We start from the raw sequence: 22,302 nt of genomic DNA on the forward strand, positions 1-22,302 counted from the left end.
AATGTCATTCTGTATATTAAGAAGGATAATAGAAAATAGCTAAGAATAGCAGATATAGTTTGGTAAAGCAAACTACACAAATGCTGAAAAAACTCCCCCAGATTTTTATATTTCATACAGGGTAAACATGTTTAGAAGGCAGTAAGTTTTCCCAATGATATACATGCAAACAGATATATCCCTATCATTACTATCGAGATATTTCACTAAAGCAAAATTTTAAAAAAGGAATTGCGGAGGAGGACCTGAGGAGAAGTCACTTACTTGTAAATCTGTACTCATCCTCCCGTCTTCTTATCTCTAATTCTAAGAAAGAAATAAAACAGCCAAATAATCACTGTTACGTGTGGGCCCTTCTCGGATACAAAAATGGGCCCTTTGCATTTGCTGGGACCCAAGGAGAGATTTCCTGACCAGGACTTTAAATTATGGACGTAGAGTTGGTGATCCTATTGAAATTGGCCCTCCCCAAAATTAAGCTCTAACTAATCAGCCCATTTTCCCCGTGTTTTTCCCCATGTGTTACCACACAAAACAGTTCCATTGATGTAATTTTGTAAGCTGTGCCTTTGCTGATTTCTTAAATGTTTAAGTATTGATACTTTTGATCTATCAGTTATCAAGTCCCATTGTTTCTACCCTCATAACATCTCTCACATGTGCCCCCTTCTCACCTGTGACTCTACAACTTGGTACAGACCTGCCCTTCACTACCTCACTAGACTGCTGAAATAGCCTAATGGATGGTCTCCCTGCCTCAGGTCTTTCCACACTCAGCTGTCAAAATGATCATGCTTAAAATGCAGGTCTGACCCTGTCACCCCACTACCTCAATTCAATAAACTCCAGTGGTTCCCTATCACCTCAAGGATCAAATATAAAATCCACTGGGTTTTAGAGCCCTTCATAACCTTGCCCCTTCCTATCTTTCCATACTTCTTACACCTTATTCCACATTCCCACCCCCCACCCCAGCTATGCACTCTGTGATACAGTGACATTGGGCCTCTGCTATTCCTTACATACGACACTCCCTCTACTAAACAAAGACCATTCTCACTAGCTCTCTCATACCTGAAATGCTCGCCACCTCATACCCTTCCTGGCTTTCTTCAAGTCTCAGCTAAAGTGTCCCTTTCTGTAAGAAGCCACTCCTAGTCCTCCTTAATCTTAGTGCCTCTTCCCTGTGAGACCACCTCCAATTTAACCTGCATATAGCTTGTTTGTACATAGCTGTTTGCATTGTTGTCTCCCCCATTAGAGTATGAGCTCCTTGAGGGCAGGTACTACTGTCTTTTGTCTTTCTTTGTATCCCCAGAACTTAACATACAGCAGGACTTGACATAAAAATATTATGTATCTGCTTTTTTTCTTTTTTTTTTTGGGGGGGGGGGGAGAACATCCTACCACCTTCCCTCTTCTGACTGTATTAAAAGAAAAACTACTTACTAATAAAATTATTTCAAGTTTTCACCTTTAAAAACCTTCCATGTTTTATTAAAATCTCATTTAAAATGATGAAATACATAAGACATGTGTGGATTAGTCTATCAAGACATACACACAAAAGAGCTATATAAAAACAAATAGAAAATTATTTTTACAGAAATAGAGCAAAAACAAATAAGTGTAGAGAGTTACTGAATGTATATTGTTTGTACATTACTCAAATTAATTTATAGATTAATGCAACACTAATCATAATATTAAGGGGCTGTTTCATAAAATCAGAAAAAAGAATGACAAATTATTTGGAATAATAGACAAGAGTATTAAGGGAAATTATGAAGAAGAAAAAAGGAGTGAGAAGGACTTGTACCGACAAGTCTTGAATCATATTGTAAAGTAGTAATTATCAAAACTAGCTGGAAAAATTGACCAATGATGAAAAGATTAACTAACCCTAAATTAGAATCAAACATTTTACAATGAACTAATGTTTGCTAAATCTGAAAATTACAAAACATTGGAATAAAATTTTTCCAATAAAATTCTGGAAAAACAGGATCACATCTACATGATATATGCCCTAATAAAATAAAACTGGATTATCTATTTTTTGAATTGTTAAAAAAAAATGAGATACTGGACTATTATACCTATGACAATTGCAGAGGCAGAAAACTCTTAGCTATGCAACAAGTAGAAAAAATAGAGGAAGCAAAATAGATGGCTTTTATAGATGATATTTTGCACAACAAAAGGCAATGCATCCAGAATAAAAAGGAAAGAAACAGATTGGGAAAAGGTCTTTGGAGGCAGGAACTATATAATTTTTATCTCTGTAGCCACAGGACCTGACATAGTACTTATTATGTAGTAGGGGGCTTAGAAAATGTTTGTTTATTGAGATGCCATGTTGACTTCTCTACTGTACTATATGAGACAAATATAAAAACAAAAAAATTTAAAAACTTAAATGAAGTGATACAGAATAAAGAAAGTGAGGGCAGCTAGGTGGCACAGTGGATAGAGCACCAGTCCTGGATTCAGGAGGACCTGAGTTCAAATCCGGTCTCAGACACTTGACACTTACTAGCTGTGTGACCCTGGGCAAGTCACTTAACCCCAACTGCCTCACACACGAAAAAAAAAAAGAAAAGAAAAAGAAAGTTGAGCCAAAAACAACACACGATTATAATTATGTAAATAATTAAAGCAACAAAAATCAAAAGAAACACACAAAATTAAAAATTAAAAACGGACTTGGAAAAAGGATGCTCTTATTACCATTAATAACATTTTAAAAAATACCGTCTTTAAACAAACTGTAAAAAAGAAAATTTATAGTTTCATGTACCATCCTTTAAAATTCCTATTATTGTATGTTTTGAGTTTGTTGATGGTTACAGTTTATGATAATTTAAAAATTTTATTTAAAAAATTAAAATGATAAAGAATGGCATAACCATTCCAAATATTTACATTTTTAAAACAAATGTTAAATTGCAATATATATATGAACACTAGCTTTATCTAATAAAATAGTTTTTATTAAAAGAAAATTCAACCCTCACAGAATTATACTTATAAATGGGAAGCACCTTACATGTGTCACCTACAATTAATGAATATATTTTATGTGTGTACATTGCTATATTGTACTGTAATTATTAGTCTATAAAAAATAAAGATACCAGTTCTTCCATTACCTCACACTGCCTTCTAAAAATAAAGTAACCAATTCTACAGTAAAGCTATTTTGTAGTATGTTCAAGATGTAGTTTCACTTAATCAGTTATATATTCAGTCTTCCTCAGGTACAAATTTAATAAAAAGTTGAAGCTGTCCTTAGTTCCTGTTACTTAAAATTACTATGTTTATCAAACTTTCTTACTGACTATGTCACTGTCCACAATACGTCAAGATGATTACTGATTGAGCTATCACCATCTACCACTTAAAATGACAACTGAGTGAGCCATGGATGCAAATTCTTCCAACATATCAAAATAACTGGAAACTAGCTGTCATAAAGTTGTCAAAAATTTCACATCTCCATAGCAAAAGCACTTAGAAAAAAAGGCTACTACCTTCTACATAGAGTATAATTAAATTATAAAAATTACCAACACTAACCTCTAGGAGTTAATGATGTCTGCTTCTCAACTTCTGCTTGCTGCCTCAGGTTGGCTGGGATATTATTATAAATTCTCTTGTAGTGATTGTACACAGCAACTGAAAGCACCTTCTTGGCAAATGACTGACCAACAACATATTTGTCGAGGTAGTTATAAATCTGGGGGAGAAATGATTAGGAATGAAAAAATTATCAAAATTTACTTAACAAAAGCACAGCAAGGGTCACGTAGGTGGTGCAGTGGACAGAGCACCGGCCCTGGAGTCAGGAGGACCTGAGTTCAAATACGGCCTCAGACACTTGACACTTTCTAGCTGTGTGACCCTGAGCAAGTCACTTAACCCCAATTGCCTCACCAAAAAAACAACAACAACAAAAAAACCAAAGGCACAGCAAAAAGCTAAAGTACCAAGCTTATTTTACTTAAAATAAATCTGAACTAAGATGCTAAGAATTAAAATCAAGTAGGAATGATTCCCTTCTTTGAATCTGTATTCCTAGTAGATCACAAAGCCTGGCACAGAACAAGCAATAAATGTTGACTTGGTTGAGACTAATTCACAAAACTCATCATGAAGAGAAGCTCAACTTTATTTGTTTTATTTATTTATTTATTTTACTTTGCGTTTTTGCTACTTGTATTTTGTCAGTGTCTTGTACAGGAAACAAAACATTTAAAGACACACAACATAAATGAGCATAAAAAGGGTTTTTTTTCTCATCGTTGGTCAATAAATTGGACTTTTTCCAACTTAATCAAATGAATTCTTTCTTACCTTCTTCACAAAGATACAGACAAGAACTAAAAACAAGGTTTACCTTTCCAGAAAAAGGCATCACACAACTATAAAATAATCACCAGAGACATTTAAAATTTGACAAATACAATGAAAAACTTAGCCAGATGTTATAGCTCTGTGGAATGACAAAAGTACTTAAGAGATAAGAGATTCAATTCTATATCAATAATTTAGGGCATAGAGGCAAACTTCTTCAGCCTTTTGAGCAGGGATACCTTTAAAAGTAATCATCTACATATTTTCTAAAGTTTCATCTGAAAACAGATGTCTAGATTCCACATAGATTAGCACAAGATAATCTTAAAGGCTACTGTTTCCTATTTTATTTTACACAAACAGTTCAAAATTCACAATATACTTTTTTTTTTTTGGTTTTTGGTTTTTTGGTGAGGCAAATAGGGTTAAGTGACTTGCCCAGGGTCACACAGCTAGTAAGTGTAAAGTGTCTGAGGGTGGATTTGAACTCAGATCCTCCTGACTCCAGGGCTGGTGCTCTATCTACTGTACCACCTAAGCTGCCCCTCACAATATACATTTTAAAATAATTCTTTTCTACACTTTTCATTTATCACACACATTACATATATGAATGAAGTAAATCCTTCATTCAGGTACATCAGGTATGTCAGGACATACCCGAATCAGGGAATCCCTAGACTCATTAATGAAAACTAATGAGGAGGGAAGATACAGAAAGGAGGTGGGGGTAGGGAAGGGGTGGGGAAGGAATGTAGAAGGAAGGAGAAGCATATTTAGAAAACAAGCTGGAGATGAAAAAGGTCACCCTGTGGTAGATGGAAGGGAGATTCTCAGTCTGGGTGCTGCCTTTATAAGGCCTGGGCAAAAGGCACCAAGTCAATGAGAAGGGCTCTGGGCTTTCCATGAAAGGGCCAGGTCAAAACCACCTAGCACAAGGACTACCAGAAAATAAAGAGGGACACTACACTAGTGAGCCTAGGCACTTTGACCAAGAAGTGGTTTCAATACATAGTTTAAAATGCAGATTTGCCCTCATGTGAAACATTCACACTGTTTAAAAAGTGAAAACCAAAGTATTTGCTACTTAGGTACACAGGCTAAAACTAATACAAGAAAAGATTATAGCCACTGCTCATTATGGACTATATAATTTATTTCTTATATAAATCTACTTTAATAATCATCTCAGGGGGCAGCTAGGTGGTGCAGTGGATAGAGCACCAAGCCTGGAGTCAGGAGTACCTGAGTTTAAATTCGGCCTCAGACACTTAACACTTACTAGCTGTGTGACCCTGGGCAAGTCACTTAACCCCAATTGCCTCACTAAAAAAAATAAAAATAAAAATAAAATAATCATCTCAATATTTTTGGGTTTTTATTAGTATTTTAAAAGGAGAAAATATTCAAATTATAACAAATGAATGCAGAAGCTATGATATCACCAAAAGCAGTTAAATGTTAAATATTCAGTATCTACCATAATTCAGATCACTGTATCAAGGTTTTGAGGACTATCTATGTTTCATCTCTATTAAAGATTAGAATTCATTATGGTCTTAGAATCTGAGAGGGATGGAATTTTTTAAGGCAAGAATACTTAAGAGATCAAACAAGGACCAATACCTTTTTGGGGGGAGGAGGTGGTTTCTGTTGGAATGCCAATTTTACAGCTTCTGCTGCCGATTCAGGCTCTTTAATTATGCTTTTCTTTGAGTCGGCTTCAGACAGCACAACAAAAAAATGATGACATTTTTCACACTTCACAAATCTGGTGGAAGCTGTGAAAGAAAAGAGGTGAAGAGGCACAAACAAAAGCGAAATTATTCAAATAGCAGTTATTTTACCTTACAGACTCAATATAAATGAAAGCTGTGCCCCCTAAGAGTGCCCTGACAGCCCACTCACTAGCAGCAAAAAGGCCTAGAAGGAAAAACTATTAGTTCAAGGTAACATACTAAACAAAGTATAAAAACAGATGGGTTTGGTAAATATAAAGCCATGTTATATCCTGGCAAATGTTTTCTCCAAGAATTACGTTAAATTAATAAAATCACTTAAGAGGAAAGAAATAGAAAGCAGGAGGTATATTTGTGCCCAAATAATATGATACATTGTGGTGGTGGTAGTTTGCAAAAAGCTGAAAATAAGTCACTAGGATCAGGCATTTTTGACAAATAACTAACTACTCAGATGCTGTTAAAATTCTGAAGTTGTCAAACCCTGAAAGTAGTGAAGTACAGATAAATCTCATTTCACCTGTAAAAATGCAAGGCATACAATCCAGGAAGTCAATGTGAACACTTATAAATCATCAAACTTTAAATAACCACAATTATTTTAATCCTTACATCACTATTTATTCACTAATTCTTATTCTTGTTTTAGGTGAGGCAATTAGGGTTAAGTGACTTTCCCAAGGTCACACAGCTAGTAAGTGTTAAGTGTCTGAGGCCAGATTTGAACTCAGGTACTCCTGACTCCAGGGCAGGTGCTCTATCCACTGCGCCACCTAGTTGCCCCAATTCTTATTCTTTTGACCTAAAATCACTTTGTTTACAAGAGGGAAACTTATGAAATAAAATAACTAGAGTAACAAGAAGAAATATAAATTTAAATACTAAGTATGAATAAGACAGTGGACTATCTAGGCCAATTATATCACCCAATTAGATATGATTTAGGAAAAAAAAATCAAGCTGATGAGTTTTACAACCCAACAAGGACAAACCCAGAAGGCTCAGAAAGATTTCTTAGTTCTAAACTATAAGCCATTTATATACAGTGCCTTCTGCTGTGGAACTACAATACCTTAGGAAGACAAAATTAACTAACAATTATGGTCACACTAAAGGAAAACAGAGGAACAGACAATCTAAAATAATGACTAAAATCAATTTTTGTTTCCATCCTTTGAGAATGTAGTCATAAATTCATATGATTTTATCCCTTCCCATACCCTCTTCTCTCTCTTCCAGTCAACTCTTGTTTCAGTTGTCTAGGGCCTCAAGATCACCAATGTCACTGACAACTGGATAATTAACAACTTTACCTTTTCTTAGTGTCTGCATAATATTGTAACAATTGCCAATACTGACAAATGCAAGAAAACTACAAATTCTAGAAAAAAGTTTTCCTTTTGGGAAAGCTACAAATACAAACTTATCTTTATTAATATCTACATTGCATATTTCAGGAAAAACTGCATTAGCAAACACACCTAAATATTCACACAATTCAAATGAAAATATTATGAGGAAGGTAAAGCTTCCAAATTTAGAAAACAAATATTTGTAGTAAGGAAATTTTGGTTTATGTTTTCATTCTTAAATTCAAGATAACTTTCAAAGTTTATTTTTTATATATTTAATAAATTTTCTTTTTTAAAAAATAATAAACATTTTTATTTAAAGTTTTGAGTTCCAAATTCTATTCCTCCTTCCCTCCCTCCCCTTACCCCTTCCTGAGGTAAGAAACGATCAGATATAGGTTATATATGTGCAATTATGTAAAACATACATTTAATAAATTTTCAGTGGCAAATTAGGAAAATTCATCTTCTATGTCTTTTTTAAATCCCAAGGTGAGAACACAGTAATCATTTAATAAAAAGAAAAGCCAATGAAATCTGCACATAACATTTTCCAAATTTCTAACAACTTTTCCAAAGAGCAGCTGTCCTCATCTTGTAATGAAGCACCTATTTACGATGTATTTAGAAGGTAACCGATGTCAAGAATTAAGAACGTCTAGATTTTCTCCTAGTTTGAAGTTATGTGACAAAAAAATCCTGCCCGCCCTAGAATGAAAGAGTAAAAGATCGCTCTCTAAGGGAAACTAGGTCAAAGGGAAAGCATCACCAGTATGACACAACTTGTTGTTTTACTGTCAAGAGATGACTTGATTTTTACCTGAATTAAAATTTGATACTGAGCTGGATTTTAAAATATAGATTTTGTATGTTTCACTTGGACCTGTTGTCCTGGTTCCCTCTCCTATTACCAGCATTTATACATCACAAAGCTAAATTCTTGAACTTTACATATCAAAATGAAATATTCTGTTGAACACAATACTTAAGGGGGGGGGAATGATTTCAGTCTTAATATCTCATAAATATTTATATTTACTAAAATTCTAAGTCAGGAATTCATTAATGATTTTGTAAAATTTAAAAGTATATTCCTTGAAATGATTTTCTAAGTATCTTATAGTCTGTAATAAAACTCAACAATATGAAAATTTTTAGTTTCTTCCTATTTAGAAGCCCTTCTTTTTCCAAAAACCATCACTGCAGTTTTCTACAGCACCAAAGACAGAACAAGACAGAACATGCTTATACCAGATCTTGCCAGATTTCTTTACTGAAATTCCCAACAATTATGAAGTTGCTACCAGAGGCCACTAAGGAGAGTTCCAAATCAACTAAAAGTTTCGAACGGATTAAAGTTTAAAAAAAAAAAGAAAAAGAAAGAAAAACTCTTTCAGGAAATTATTCTTAAATTTAGTTACCCTGGCCTCACCCTCTAGGAAGTTATTTATAAGCCCCTGGAATCCGGGGATTTTGCTGGCTTGTTCATCTGTGATTCAACAGAGCAGCATCTTGCACAGAAGCAGAGAGCAGGCATTTAGTTCAGTGAACTGAACTGAATCCAGAAGTGCTAACTCAGTGGGGCTTCTTCTGGGTTAAACTGGGAAGACAACTTCAAAACTTCTGAAAAGTGTATTCCCTTTTCCAAAGAAGACATGCATGTTTTAACTTTTTAGATCAAGCTTTAAGAATTTTGAGGGATCCTGATGAAGTATCATGATTTCCACTTCAAGAAAGAAAGGTAACAAAATTGGGGTACATATTGCAATTTTTAGACATGGTCAATGAAAGAATTTGTTTGGCTTGACTATGCATATCTATTAAAAGGGGTTTGTTTTTCTTTCTTTTTCCCCCAATGAGAAGGGGAGGTAGAAAGAGAAAATAAGAATTCTATTGAGTGAATAAAATAAAATAATTCAGAGGACTGAAATTTCCTACAAAAAAACAGTTTGAAAGGGATGCCATGGGCAGTTATCTTTCTAAAATTCAAGTTTTTGTAGGGAGTTGTAAAAAATAGTTAACAGAACTTCAATGCTAATAAAAGAATATTTAGAAATTTAAACAATGTTCTACATAATTGAAACAGCTACATTTTATTGGTCATAAACTTAAAATAAACAAATTTTATGTATTAAATATTCTTTATTTTCATTTTGACTCATAACTTCCCTTCCTGTGCTTCTATGCTGTTGCCTATTGCAATATTATCTTATTTCAAATTTACAATAATAATATATGAGATATTACAGAATTATTCACAGGGTATGGGTTTTAGAGACCCCCTTAAGAATACCTATAAGTGGGCAGCCAGGTAGCACAGTGGATAAAGCACTAGCCCTGGACTCAGGAGGACCCAAGTTCAAATCCAGCCTCAAACACTTGACACTAGCCGTGTGACCCTGGGCACTTAACCCTCATTGCCCCAGCCCCCCCAAGAATACCTTTAAAGAGAGCCCATTCTCTTCTTCCTCTTTTTCTTGATTCTACCTCCCTACCTCCCTTTGATACTAAGATGTGAAAGACAAAATTTTAACCCTACCTCTATCAGAGAAGAAGAATTTATTACCCAAATGTAGCTCCCATTGGTGGAAATGTAAGGGAAATAGTTTTAAGCAAGGGAATCTTCTGGTAATTCTTTACTGCTTCACTTAGCCACCCACAAAATACCAACTCTCACTGTAACTAGTCTACCAAAAGGTAAATACATATACATGGAATCCACTTTGTTTAAAAAGTATGTAACTAGGGGCAGCTGGATGGCGCAGTGGATGGGGCGCCAGCCCTGGATTCAGGAGTACCTGAGTTCAGATCCAGCCTCTGACACTTAACACTTACTGGCTGTGTGACCCTGGGCAAGTCACTTGGCCCCAGCTGCCTCACCAAAAAAAAAAATTAATTAAAAAAATAAAAAATAAATAAAAAGTATGTAACTAAACACTATGATTCCTCAACTTTTCAGGTAACTGTAGATTCCACAGGACTAAACAAAAATAAATAGCTATTATTTGGGGCAAAATTAAGAGCTACTCAGAATGAAATGTCCAAAATCCAATTTTTAAAAATTCAAGGGGGGCAGCTAGGTGGCACAGTGGATAAAGCACCGGCCCTGGATTCAGTAGTACCTGAGTTCAAATGTGGCCTCAGACACTTGACACTTGTGTGACCCTGGGCGAGTCACTTAACCCCCCACTGCCCCGCCCCCCCCCCAAAAAAAATTCAAGGAAGAATCTAGGAATATAGTCTTTTGAACATTCAGTGTTCAAATTTAACTTTAAAAATTTAGCTGAATTTAACATTCAGTGTCCATTCACTTGTACAAATTTATTTGCAATTAACTTTAAAAATAAGGAGTTATTTTCTAGGTCTGTGAAGCTTAAAAATTTTTCTTAAGAGAAAGACATTCCTGTTAAAACAAGCACAGACTATGTAATACTACCATTACTGTGGGTGGTTAACTGAACAATTTTGAATCTGATAATCCTAGTTTTAATCCACTCATGCTGATTCTTTCCCCTATCTCTTTGCAGCACAATATACCTCCAAAATCACAGAAAGAAAGAAAACTCTTTACACTGATCTCAAAAATAAAAACTTTTTTTTACTGATCTCAAGAAAGGGAATCATGTAAAATTAGTTCTAGAAAAGCTCTTACAGATCATCTAAACTCCTACTTCATTTTCCAGGTAAAGAGACTGAAGCACAGGAAATTTAAGTAAATTATCCATGGGCAGAGATGAAGAGTGTGTCTCATGACTCCATTCTGTGCTGACATCCCACTGCCTTAAAAAGGAATTCTGAGTCTTGTTTCCATAAAGAATTTTCCTTCATGGGTTTAGGAAAAGATAAGCATCAACCCTTGGGCTGAAGTTTTTTATTTCCTCTGTCTTTTTGAGATTGTAAAAATATAATGCATAGAATTTTATGCTTTTACAGAAAGCAGGGAAATAATTTTTGCAGCCAGTATTTCTGATAAAGGCCTCATTTCTTTTTTTCTTTCTTTTTCTTTTTTTTTTTTTGGGGGGGGGAGGCAATTGGGGTTAAGTGACTTGCCCAGGGTCACACAGCTAGTAAGTGTTAAGTGTCTGAGGCTGGATTTGAACTCAGGTACTCCTGACTCCAGGGCTGGTGCTCTATCCACTGCGCCACCTAGCTGCCCCCCCTTTTTTTTTAAAGGTTACGTATGCCTATTTTATTTTATTTTATTTTATTTTATTTATTTATTTTGGTGAGGCAATTGGGGTTAAGTAACTTGCCCAGAGTCACACAGCTAGTAAGTATTAAGTGTCCGAGGCCGGATTTGAACTCAGGTCCTCCTGAATCCAGGGCTGGTGCTCTATCTGCTGTGCCACCTAGCTGCCCCACCAAGGCCTCATTTCTAAAATATTTAGGGAACTAAATCAAATTTATACAAATGCAAGTCATTCCCCAATTGAGAAGTGGTCAAAAGATATGAACAGGCAGTTTTCAGATGAAGAAATCAAAGCTATCTATTGCCATATGAAAAAATGCTCTAAGTCACTACTGATTAGAGAAAAGTAAATTAAAACAACTCTAAGGTACCACCTCACACTTATCAGATTGGCTAATATGACAAAAAAGGAAAATAATAAATGTTGGAGAAGATGTGGAAATACTGGAACACTAATGCATTGTTGGTGGAGCTGTGAACTGATCCAACCATTCTGGAGAGCAATTTGGAACTATGCCCAAAGGGCTATAAAACTGTGCATACCCTTTGACCCAGCAATACCACTATTAGGCCTTTTTCCCAAAGGGATCATAAAAAAAGGAAAAGGGATCCACACGTACAAAAATATTTATAGCTACTCATTTTGTGGTGGAAAAGAATTGGAAATTGAGGGGATGCCCATCAATTGGGGAATGGCTAAACAAGTTGTGGTATATGAATGTAATGGAATACTAATGTGCTGTAAGAAACAATGAGCAGGTGGATTTCAGAAAAACCTGGAAAGACTTAGATGAACTGATGCTGAGTGAAATGAGCAGAACCAGGAGAACATTGTACACAGTACCAACAATACTGTCTGATAATCAACTGTGATAGACTTAACTCTTCTTAGCAATACAATGATCCAAGATAATTCCAAAGGACTCATGATGGAAAATGCTCTCCACATCCAGAAAAAAGAACTGTGGAATCTGGATGCAGATTGAACCATAATGTTTCTACTTGTTTTGTTTTTGTTTTTTCTTTTGAGGTTTTCCCCTTTTGTTCTGATTCTTCTTTCACAACATGACTAATGCAGAAATATGTTTAATGTGAATGTACATATATAACCTATATCAGACTGCTTTCTGTCTTGGGGAAGGTGGAGGGAAGGGTGGAGGGAGAACAATTTGCAACTAGAAATATTATTTTTAAAATGTTGAAAACTATCTCTCCATGTAACTGGAAAATAATAAAATACTTTTATGATAAAAAAAAGAAAGCAAGAAAAAAAAGAATTTTATGCTTTTAAATGTTTCCAAATAACAATTTGAACTAATTACAAAACATGAATGTTGGAAGTAGGTATATTTCAACATGGGGGTGGTGAGTTAGGGTCCTTATAATTTTTTATTCAATTAATAAGCACAGACTCAAAAACTTTACAACCCTGCCCTTCAATCTTCTTACACCTGGAACAACTAACGGGAGAAGAAGGTGAGTAAGGTGGTACCATCTGAGTAACTTTTTACATCAGTGCCATTAGCTTAAGTACTGCTGGCACATGTGATATTTGGCTCAGGAAATAACATGATGAGTAACAGCACCTTTGGATTTGGAAAACTAATACTACTTATAAAGGTATGATACAATATGATTTTTTTTACTCATTAGCAGTAAGTCTTAATTTTCCTACTCTCTATATTATCTTCAAGTCACTCATTACAAACTACTTTATATTTCAAATGCGCTTTATATCTCACCTCCTAGATTTAAAATTCCTTCGGGACTCCAATCTTTGTATCCTCATTCTTTGTATCCACCCTGCACCCCAGAATGTATTAGTGCCTTCCCTGTACATAGGAAGTATTCAATAATGCTTGTTTAATGAATTAAAGCCTACTTGAATGTATTCTTGACTTAAAGGCAAGTCTTATGCCACATTAAAAAAATTAAATATTAAAGACAAAAATAAAGTTAATAATCATGGGTCCAAAATTATTCTCTATGTCAGTGGTATTAAATTCAAATAAAATCAGATCCCTGCCCTTCACATACTAAGAAAACCACAAATTAACATTATCTAAGTGCCAATTACATTTTCCTTTTTTTTCTTTTTCTTTCTTTTTTTTTTTTTTGGTGGGGCAATGAGGGTTAAGTGACTTGCCCAGGGTCAAGTGTCAAGTAAGTAAGTAAGCAAGCTAATAAGTGTCAAGTGTATGAGGCCGGATTTGGACTCAGGTCCTCTTGAATCCAGGGCCGGTGCTTTACCCACTGCACCACATTTTAACATGGTGCAGCTAAGAAGAGTTTGACACCTCTCCTCTACACTACTATGACAAATATAAATTTAAATATTTGACACACTGTTTATTTTAAATATTATGTAAGAAGTATATGCAATAAGGAAGAAAACAATTCTAGTGTCTAAATCACTGAAGTTAATTTATAGAAATGGTAATGGCAAAGAGAGAACAAGGAAGAAAAGAAAGAACACTAAAAGGCAGCAATATGTTAACACTTACACACAAAAGTCTCCACATGTGTGCATAGATCACCACATTTTGGACATCTCAGCTGGTTTCCTCCTTTCCCAGAACTCCCAGAGCCTGATTTTTTACTGCCTCCCTCACTCACTGATTTCTAATATTTGTGGGAGAAAAAGAGGAAATTATTAGTTTCATGTAGTTTTTTCATGTACAGCCTGACAATATACAACATTAACAGTAATAGTATTATAAAAAACCACTACTATTTTTATTCCAAATTCTAGTTCTTGAATGTGTTAGCAAAACTGACTTATAGTTTTACAATCTGATTTATTCATTAGGCATTAGGCCTGTCAATTTCATCATTTTATTTATTTTTAACAATCACATTAATTTCTGAAAGCTATCCTTGTAACAAAGGTTAAAAAAAAAGAACTCAGCAAAACTGACATATCACTTGTGCCTAACAGCATGTGCAACATTCCACACCCAGAGTCCTTCACCCCTCCAATAAAAAGAAAGGAAGTAAGAATTTCTTAACACTCCTCTTGGGCATTATAATTACACTGTGCTTTGGCTTCATTTTCTTCTTCCTGTTTATGATGGAGTCATAGCATATATTGTTTTCCTGGTTCTTAATTTCACTATTCTGCATCAATTCCTGTCTTTTCATGTTTTTTACACATTCATTGTTTCTTGAAGCATAGTAATATTCCATTACGCTAATGTACCACACAATTTACTTATAGATTACCCAATTAATGAGCATCTTTGTTTCCAGTTTCCCCCCCCCTGAAAAAATACTTCTGTGAAATATGTATGCATGTACTTATGTATACATACATACATATATGTATATATATGACCCCTTTTCTCTCTTTGTTCTTCTTGAGGTATATAGGCCTAGCAGTGGGGTCTCAGGGTCAAAGGTATATTTTAGCTATTATTTTTAACACGATTTCTAATCATTGTACTTGGAAGTATCAAATATTTTTCCATCTACAAGTCATCAAATAATGTTCTAGTGTAAAAAGCAAGTTTGTGAAGTGTCTGTATAATCCATCTATATGGTACGTACTATCCATTTGCAATGCATGTCATTGCGTTCAATTAACACGGGGGGGGGGGGGGGGGGGGGGGGGGGGGGGGGGGGGGGAAGAAAGGATGGGATTTAGAATTATGCCCCTAATGCTACTAAACTATGCAAATCATCTTTTCCAATGCTAGACTAATAACCCAAAGTAACCAAAGAAATAAGAAAAAGACACATATGTAGAAAAGTATTCATAAAGGCACTTTTTATGACAGCAAACTAGAAACTATGAAGGAATAGTTTAACTACATTATGGCATATGAATGTATTAATAGAATATTATTGAACCATATAAAATTATTAAAAGGATGGTTTCAGAGAAACTCTGGGAACATTTGTATAAACTAATACAGAGTGAGTGTGCTATCCACCACCTGACAGAAAGGTAACAGACTCAGGCTGCAAAACGAGACCTTTCTTTTTTGTGACAAAGCCAATATGGAAATTTGTTTTGCCTATGTTTGTTACAAGAGTTTTATTTTTCTTTTTCCCTCCCTATGTTGAGAAGGGGAGGAGAAGAAAAAGAAAATAGGTTTTGCTAAATGAAAAAAAAAATTTTTTTGATCAATTAATATGGGAAAAGGATAGTTACTATTACTATTGGTAGGCAACTAAATTCATATAGTTGAGCCAAAAGTGGTATCACAGTATCTTTGTGCTTTTTGCTCTTCAACCTTAGATAATCCCAGTTCCTCATGGACTCCCCACATGGCATCACAGAATAAAGTACTTTACCACGATGTAACGTGGGAAAAATGCAATCTGTGAAAAGTACAATTAGTTGTGGGAAATTAAACACGAACTAGTACACTGTTGGTGAAGCTATAAGTACAACTATTTTGGAAAGTAATTTGGAATTTTGTAAATAAAGTGTCTAAAAAGTCCATACCCTTTGACTCCACAATTTGATTCCACAATTAGGTTTATATCCTAAGGAGGCCATTGACAAGAAGAAAGTGATTATATGCACCAAAATATTTATAGCAGCACTTTTTGTGATGGCAAAAAAATTGCAAAGTAGATTCAAACAAATAGTGGTACGTAAATGAAATGGAATATTATTGCTCTATAAGAAATGACAACTGAATATAACAGAAAATAATGAAAAGATCTATGAGCTGTTGGAAAGTGAAGTAAGCAGAGGCAAAAAAAATTACACGTGATAATTACAACAATGTAAATGGGGAGAAAAATCACAAAAAAGAAGCAAAACTGCATGTTGCAAAATTATAAAGATTTACAATCACAAAATCACAGAGCTTAAAAGAGAGATACAAGAAGATGCTCCTACCCCTTTGCAGAGTCAGAAAGCCCACAACTGTTAAATTGCATGTATTTTCAGACTTAGTTCTTATTGATTAATTTTGCTGGGTTTTTTCCTCTTCTTTTTTGTTCTTTAAAAATATTGCTATATGGGGGTGATTCTTTGGGAGAGGATGGAGTAGGTATGGATACTGAGGAAAGTTTTGGTGATGTTAAAAAAAACCCACAAAGGCACAAAGGATATCAACAAATTTTTAAAGTACTATTAATGAGACTTTTTGTGATAACAAAAATAGGAAACAAAGTAGATATTCACCACCATTTAGGGAAAGCTGAACTAATTGTGATATATAAAGGTCAGGTAATTATTACTGAACCATAAGAAAAATAAATGAGGAATTCAAAAAAACTTGGAAAGAACTGTACATATACAATAATCACAAAAATATGAAGAAAAACAAAATTAAAAGATATCAGGATTCTGAGGACCATAATGACCATTCTAGATTCTAGAAAACTGATGAACAAACTCTCTCTTTCCTCTCAGCAAAGGTTGTAAAAGCCCATGGACAGAGAATGCTGTACTTGTTGTCATACATTACAAATGTATTAAGTTTGTTCAGCTTCCCTGTTTATCTCTGTTAGAAGAAAGGATGGGGACAGTATTGAGAATTGACAGTGATTTTTTTTTTAAAGTATGAATAAAACATTTTTTAAAAGAAAAAACCCAATAACATGGTCACAGGCAAAATATGCCCCAAAAGGAAGGGAAAAATGCTACCATCCTATTTGCTAGCTAAAGAGTAACTCAATATCATGTAAAAAACAAAGTAGACATACTTAATAACTACAAAAGATGAGAGGATGAACTTAAGTCTAAATTTATTTGTAGTGGGCTGGGAGATAGCTTTAACCACATCATATTAAGTAGGACAATATTCCAAATACCACCACTAACTGGCTGAATAGATCTCTCAATTTTTGTACTATTCTGAGGTATTATGTCTTAATTAATGTATATTAAAATTCATGCTTATAAAGGATTTTATAATGCGTACATGAAATACTGCATATTTATATAACAAACTGAGCATCTGGTAACTATTTTCTCATCAACAAATCATATTCAGGTTCAGAAACCAACAAAAGAAAAACCTGCTAAGGGAACCAGACTACCACAAACCATCACACATTTCTAAGTTCTTTTTGGAAAAGGGCATTTAAAATACACTATTAAAGGTATAACAACTACCTTATTTCCATCTCCAGAACCATCCTTGCTAGTCCCATCTTTTGAAGCAAAGTATGCTGGTGTTTCTGAAAAAGTTCTAAAAGGAGTTCTTCGAAGAATCTGTGTTTCAAAGGTCCCCAGCCTTCCTAAAACTGGGAAGTGACTTCGTCCACAAGAAATACCTGGAAAAAACATAAAACACAGCTGGTTGGCCTACAAAACAGAAGTGTCAGATAGTGTGTAGGGTTAACAAATCGCCAGAGGATTATAAAGTTGTCTTTGGTGGTGGTGGTGGTGGTGGTGGTGATAAAGTCAGCTGGGTTCAGAGGAACTTGAAGGGATGCTGTAGTCAACTCAGTGCTGGGCTCAGTGACATTGGAGGCTAAGGAGGAGATAAAGACATTCTTCAAGTATAGGTCAATTGTGGAAAATGGGCTAGGACTCAGTCTGTTTTGTTTTTGTTTTTTTGCAGGGCAATGGGGGTTAAGTGACTTGCCCAGGATCACACAGCTAGTAAGTGTCAAGTGTCTGAGGCTGGATCTGAACTCAGGTCCTCCTGAATCCAAGGCTGCACCACCTAGCCGCCCCCAGGACTCAGTCTGGTTAATAAGTCCCAGACCTGGCATGTCCTCATCACTTGGAAGTATATGGAGGAGATGCCAGCCCTCTGAGCATAACTTGTGTATGACCAATCTATTATTGAACAAGCATTCATTCCAAAAGAGGTAAGGTACCCCTAAGTAAATAGTGATGGTCAAGGAGCTAGGACCTTTCTCACTCTTATATTATTTCTACCTCCAAAAATGACATTTCTGAAAAAGATGAATATCTTTGAAACACATCCACTTCCTGTAATTTTTATGACAACAAGGGGCAGCTAGGTGGTGCAATGGCTAGAGCACTGGCCCCAAAGTTAGAAGGACCTGAGTTCAAATCTCACCTCAGACAAAGATTAGCTGTTTGAGCCTGGATAAGTCACTTAACCCCAATTGCCTTAAACATTTGGGGCCATCTTCAGTCATCCTGATATATATCTTGCCACTGGACCCAGATGGCTGGGAGAGAGTGAGGTTGGTAATTCTGCACAGCCCTCCCTCACTTAAATCCAATTCATTGCAAGTCATGACATCACCTCCTGATGTTATGGTCCTCTTCAAGAACAAATAACAACAGTAACAACAAAAGCAACAGAAGATTCTCATGATCCAGAAAACTCAATCTACAACCTGTTAAAAATGTATAGCAATAGTCTCAGCCTATTAGAATAGCTTCTTTTTATTATACTCATACTCATAAAATTAACTGAATACAATTTTCAGCTCTCCCACTACACAGTTAGGGCATAGCTAAAAGTTCATGTTTAACAGAACTAAATCCAAAGGCTAACATCTTTGACAAAACAAGATCTAAAACCTGAAAATGATTCCTTCTTTTTTCTTCCAATACCAAACTTAATGTTTGAATTTTATTTACTTCAACAGATGGATTTTTTTTTATATAAACAAAATATATTCAGGCTATACCCCAAAACTGATCTAAAAATAAATGGTTGAATTAAATCCACCAAACTATTTTTTTTAAGGACTGGTGATCTCAAACTGCTTGAATGAATTGATAAGTTACTTTAACCAAAGTAACTTATTTTTCATAGCTGTTTGTTACTCTGATGAGAATATCAGGAAGAAAGTACTTTCTTTGTAAACCACTAAGGGCTAGAGGCAGTCTATTTTTATGGATCCATGATATCATATGGGTCACCACTCTTCCATAACTTTTCTTCATATAAAACTCTTGTCCATATTTTCCTAAAAATGCCAAGTTCAGTTTCCTTCTTTATTATTCAACCTGATTTTCCTATTCTGGGTCTGCCCCAAAAAACAATGTACCTACCAAAGCACTTTGGGAAATAATATTCTTCAATTATTCCTGAGAAGAGTTGAGTAAGAAATATGTTCATTCACCAGTGTGCATAAACCTACAAAAATTTTATACTACTCCAGCAACCTGATCCACGTCTTAAAAATAGCACTCAATAATAGTAGACAGATGAATCACCTAGTACAGTGGCTTATAAATACACATACACACATATACATACATACATACACACACACACACACACACACACAAAGATAGAGACAGAGAGAGGAGGAAGAGAAAGAAAACAAGAAGCCAGAGGAAAGGGGAAGGGAAGGGAAGGGAGGAGAAAGAGAGACAGAGAAAGACAAAGAGAGGGCTTGATAAAAACCCGTTGAATCGAACAGTGGATGATAATATTACAGATGAGGAGCTGGAAGGGCCCTTAAAAGTCTTCTAGAGCAAAGCTTCTTAAACTGTGGGTTGCAACCCCATATAGGGTCTCAAAATTGAATGTGGGAGTGACAAAAAATTTGACATTAAAAGGTTAAGTATACATATTTTATATACCTATATACCCAGGTCACCAAAAAATTTCCCTGGGGGGAAAAGGAGTCCAAGAGTGGAAAAAGAGTGGAAAAAGTTTAAGAAGCCCTGCTCTAGAGTAGAGGGGTCAAACAGGCTTCTCAAGAGGCCTGAACCACATTAAGATATAACTGGAAAATATTTAATGGAATAAATATATAACAAAACATAATGTTCATGTGTAGTTTTCTGGGTCACTATATGACCCCAAAGGATCTTTACATACAATTCGTGGTCCTGTTTCTATTTGAGTTTGACACCCCTGAGCAAGAGCTAGAGGCAAGCCCCAACTTTTACAGATCAGGAAACTAAGAGTCATAAAGCATCAATGACTTGCTCAAGGTCAGTCAAATAACAAGTGGCACACACAGGACTGGGATCCAGATCCTAGCAAGCCATGACTCTTTTCACTGCACCATGAGATGGGGAAAGAAGGGAAAAAAGGATTTTCAGCTACTTGTCCCATGCTGAACACAGCCAGTGAGAACTAAGAAGAACTTCTTTGTCCATTTAATTCCATTTTTCTCTAATAGAATGATTCTCAAAGTATGGTCTAAAAACTCCTAGAGGTCCCTGTGGTCAAAACTATTTCCATCATAACACTATTGTTTTAATAATAGCTGACATTTCTATACCATTACTACGTGCCAGACACTGCTAAGAGCTTTACAATTATCATTTCATTTGATCCTTACAACCCTGGGAGGTAGGTACTACTACTATCCCTATTTTATAGTTGAAGAAACTGAGGCACACAGAGGTGTAGTGGCTTGTCCAGAGTTACAGAAAGAGAAAGTAACTACGAATGGATTTGAATCAGGTCTTCATGACTCTAGGCCAAGTGCTCTAACAGCTAGGCCACCTAGCTACTCCAATTTTAAATTCTAACAGGATAAATATTAATAGATATAACCCAAACAGATCTTTTTTTAAAGCAAAACTTTTTTGTTTGTTTGTTTTTGTTTTTTGGCGGGGCAATGGGGGTTAAGTGACTTGCCCAGGGTCACACAGCTAGTAATTGTCAAGTGTCTGAGGCTGGATTTGAACTCAGGTACTCCTGAATCCAGGGCCAGTGCTCATCCACTGTGCCACCTAGCCGCCCCCAAAAGCAAAACTTTTTTAGGGGAAAATCCTCAATAATTTTTGAGAGTGTTAAAAGGTCCTCAGACAAAAAAATTTTGAGAATCACTGTTCTAATGTTGTAATATTCCTATCTTTGCCTCAAAATAAATACACTATAAATGCTTCTATTAATGCTGAACAAAAACTTAAGGTAAACATCTAGATAAACTTTAAGCTAAACATTAACACACATACATAATGGGCTTAGCAAAGTAGGTCAAATAAATATGCAAGCTAAAAAGAATTAGCATAATTCAGAGAGCTTTATATAAAATTAATTTATAGATTACTAATTGTGAACAGGGTTTTGTGACTTAAAATGAGTGTTTTGATTATTTTTCTATAAACATTTTCAATTACTCCTAAAGCAATATGATAATTAACTTAGACCAGAAGTAATTTTCTTTCCCAGTAAAAATTCATTCTCCAAGTCATTCAACCCCAATTGCCTCACCCAAAAACCAAAATAAAAAAATTCATTCTCTCTCTCTCTCTCCCCCCCCCTTTTCCATGTGCTTTTAAAGGTAATTTCAGAAAGTTGGAGTAATGTTAGTTTATGTTACTATTTTTAAAAATAGTATAGCATAACCCTTCAAGAGAATCTCACTGGAGAAACTGAAAAATAATGAATCATGTTAATGATCCTGATTAGTAGAAATACCCTGATTTATAAAGAGAAAAACCTGACCTTTGGGATAAAGAATTTACTGTGGGGGCAGCTAGGTGGTGCAGTGGATAGAGCACCGACCCTGGAGTCAGGAGTACCTGAGTTCAAATCCGGCCTCAGACACTTAACACTTACTAGCTGTGTGACCCTGGGCAAGTCACTTAACCCCAACTGCCTCACTAAAAAAAACAAAAACAAGAATTTACTGTGAGGGGCAGCTAGGTGGCACAGTGGATAGAGCACTGGCCCTGGATTCAGGAGGACCTGAGTTCAAATCTGGCCTCAGAGACTTGACACTTACTAGTTGTGTGACCCTGGGCTAGTCACTCACCCCCAATTGCCTCACAAAAAAAACCCAACAACAACAAAAGAATTTACTG

General features: G+C 35.3%; 1 protein-coding gene across 1 annotated transcript in view; it reads right to left on the reverse strand.

Moving 5' to 3' along the window:
• The window catches only part of CLPX (caseinolytic mitochondrial matrix peptidase chaperone subunit X), a 50,709-nt gene that overhangs the window by 22,735 nt on the left and 5,672 nt on the right, over positions 1–22,302 (reverse strand). Inside the window, exons 2-6 of the mRNA XM_043983705.1 lie at positions 17,713–17,873; positions 14,141–14,258; positions 5,983–6,137; positions 3,580–3,739; positions 265–306 (exon numbers count right to left, since the gene is read on the reverse strand). Of these exons, the coding sequence (XP_043839640.1) occupies positions 265–306; positions 3,580–3,739; positions 5,983–6,137; positions 14,141–14,258; positions 17,713–17,873 (636 nt within the window). The remainder of the gene's footprint in view (positions 1–264; positions 307–3,579; positions 3,740–5,982; positions 6,138–14,140; positions 14,259–17,712; positions 17,874–22,302) is intronic.

The sequence above is a fragment of the Dromiciops gliroides genome, chromosome 2 (genome assembly GCF_019393635.1).
Source record: "Dromiciops gliroides isolate mDroGli1 chromosome 2, mDroGli1.pri, whole genome shotgun sequence".
NCBI classification, from domain to species: domain Eukaryota; kingdom Metazoa; phylum Chordata; class Mammalia; order Microbiotheria; family Microbiotheriidae; genus Dromiciops; species Dromiciops gliroides.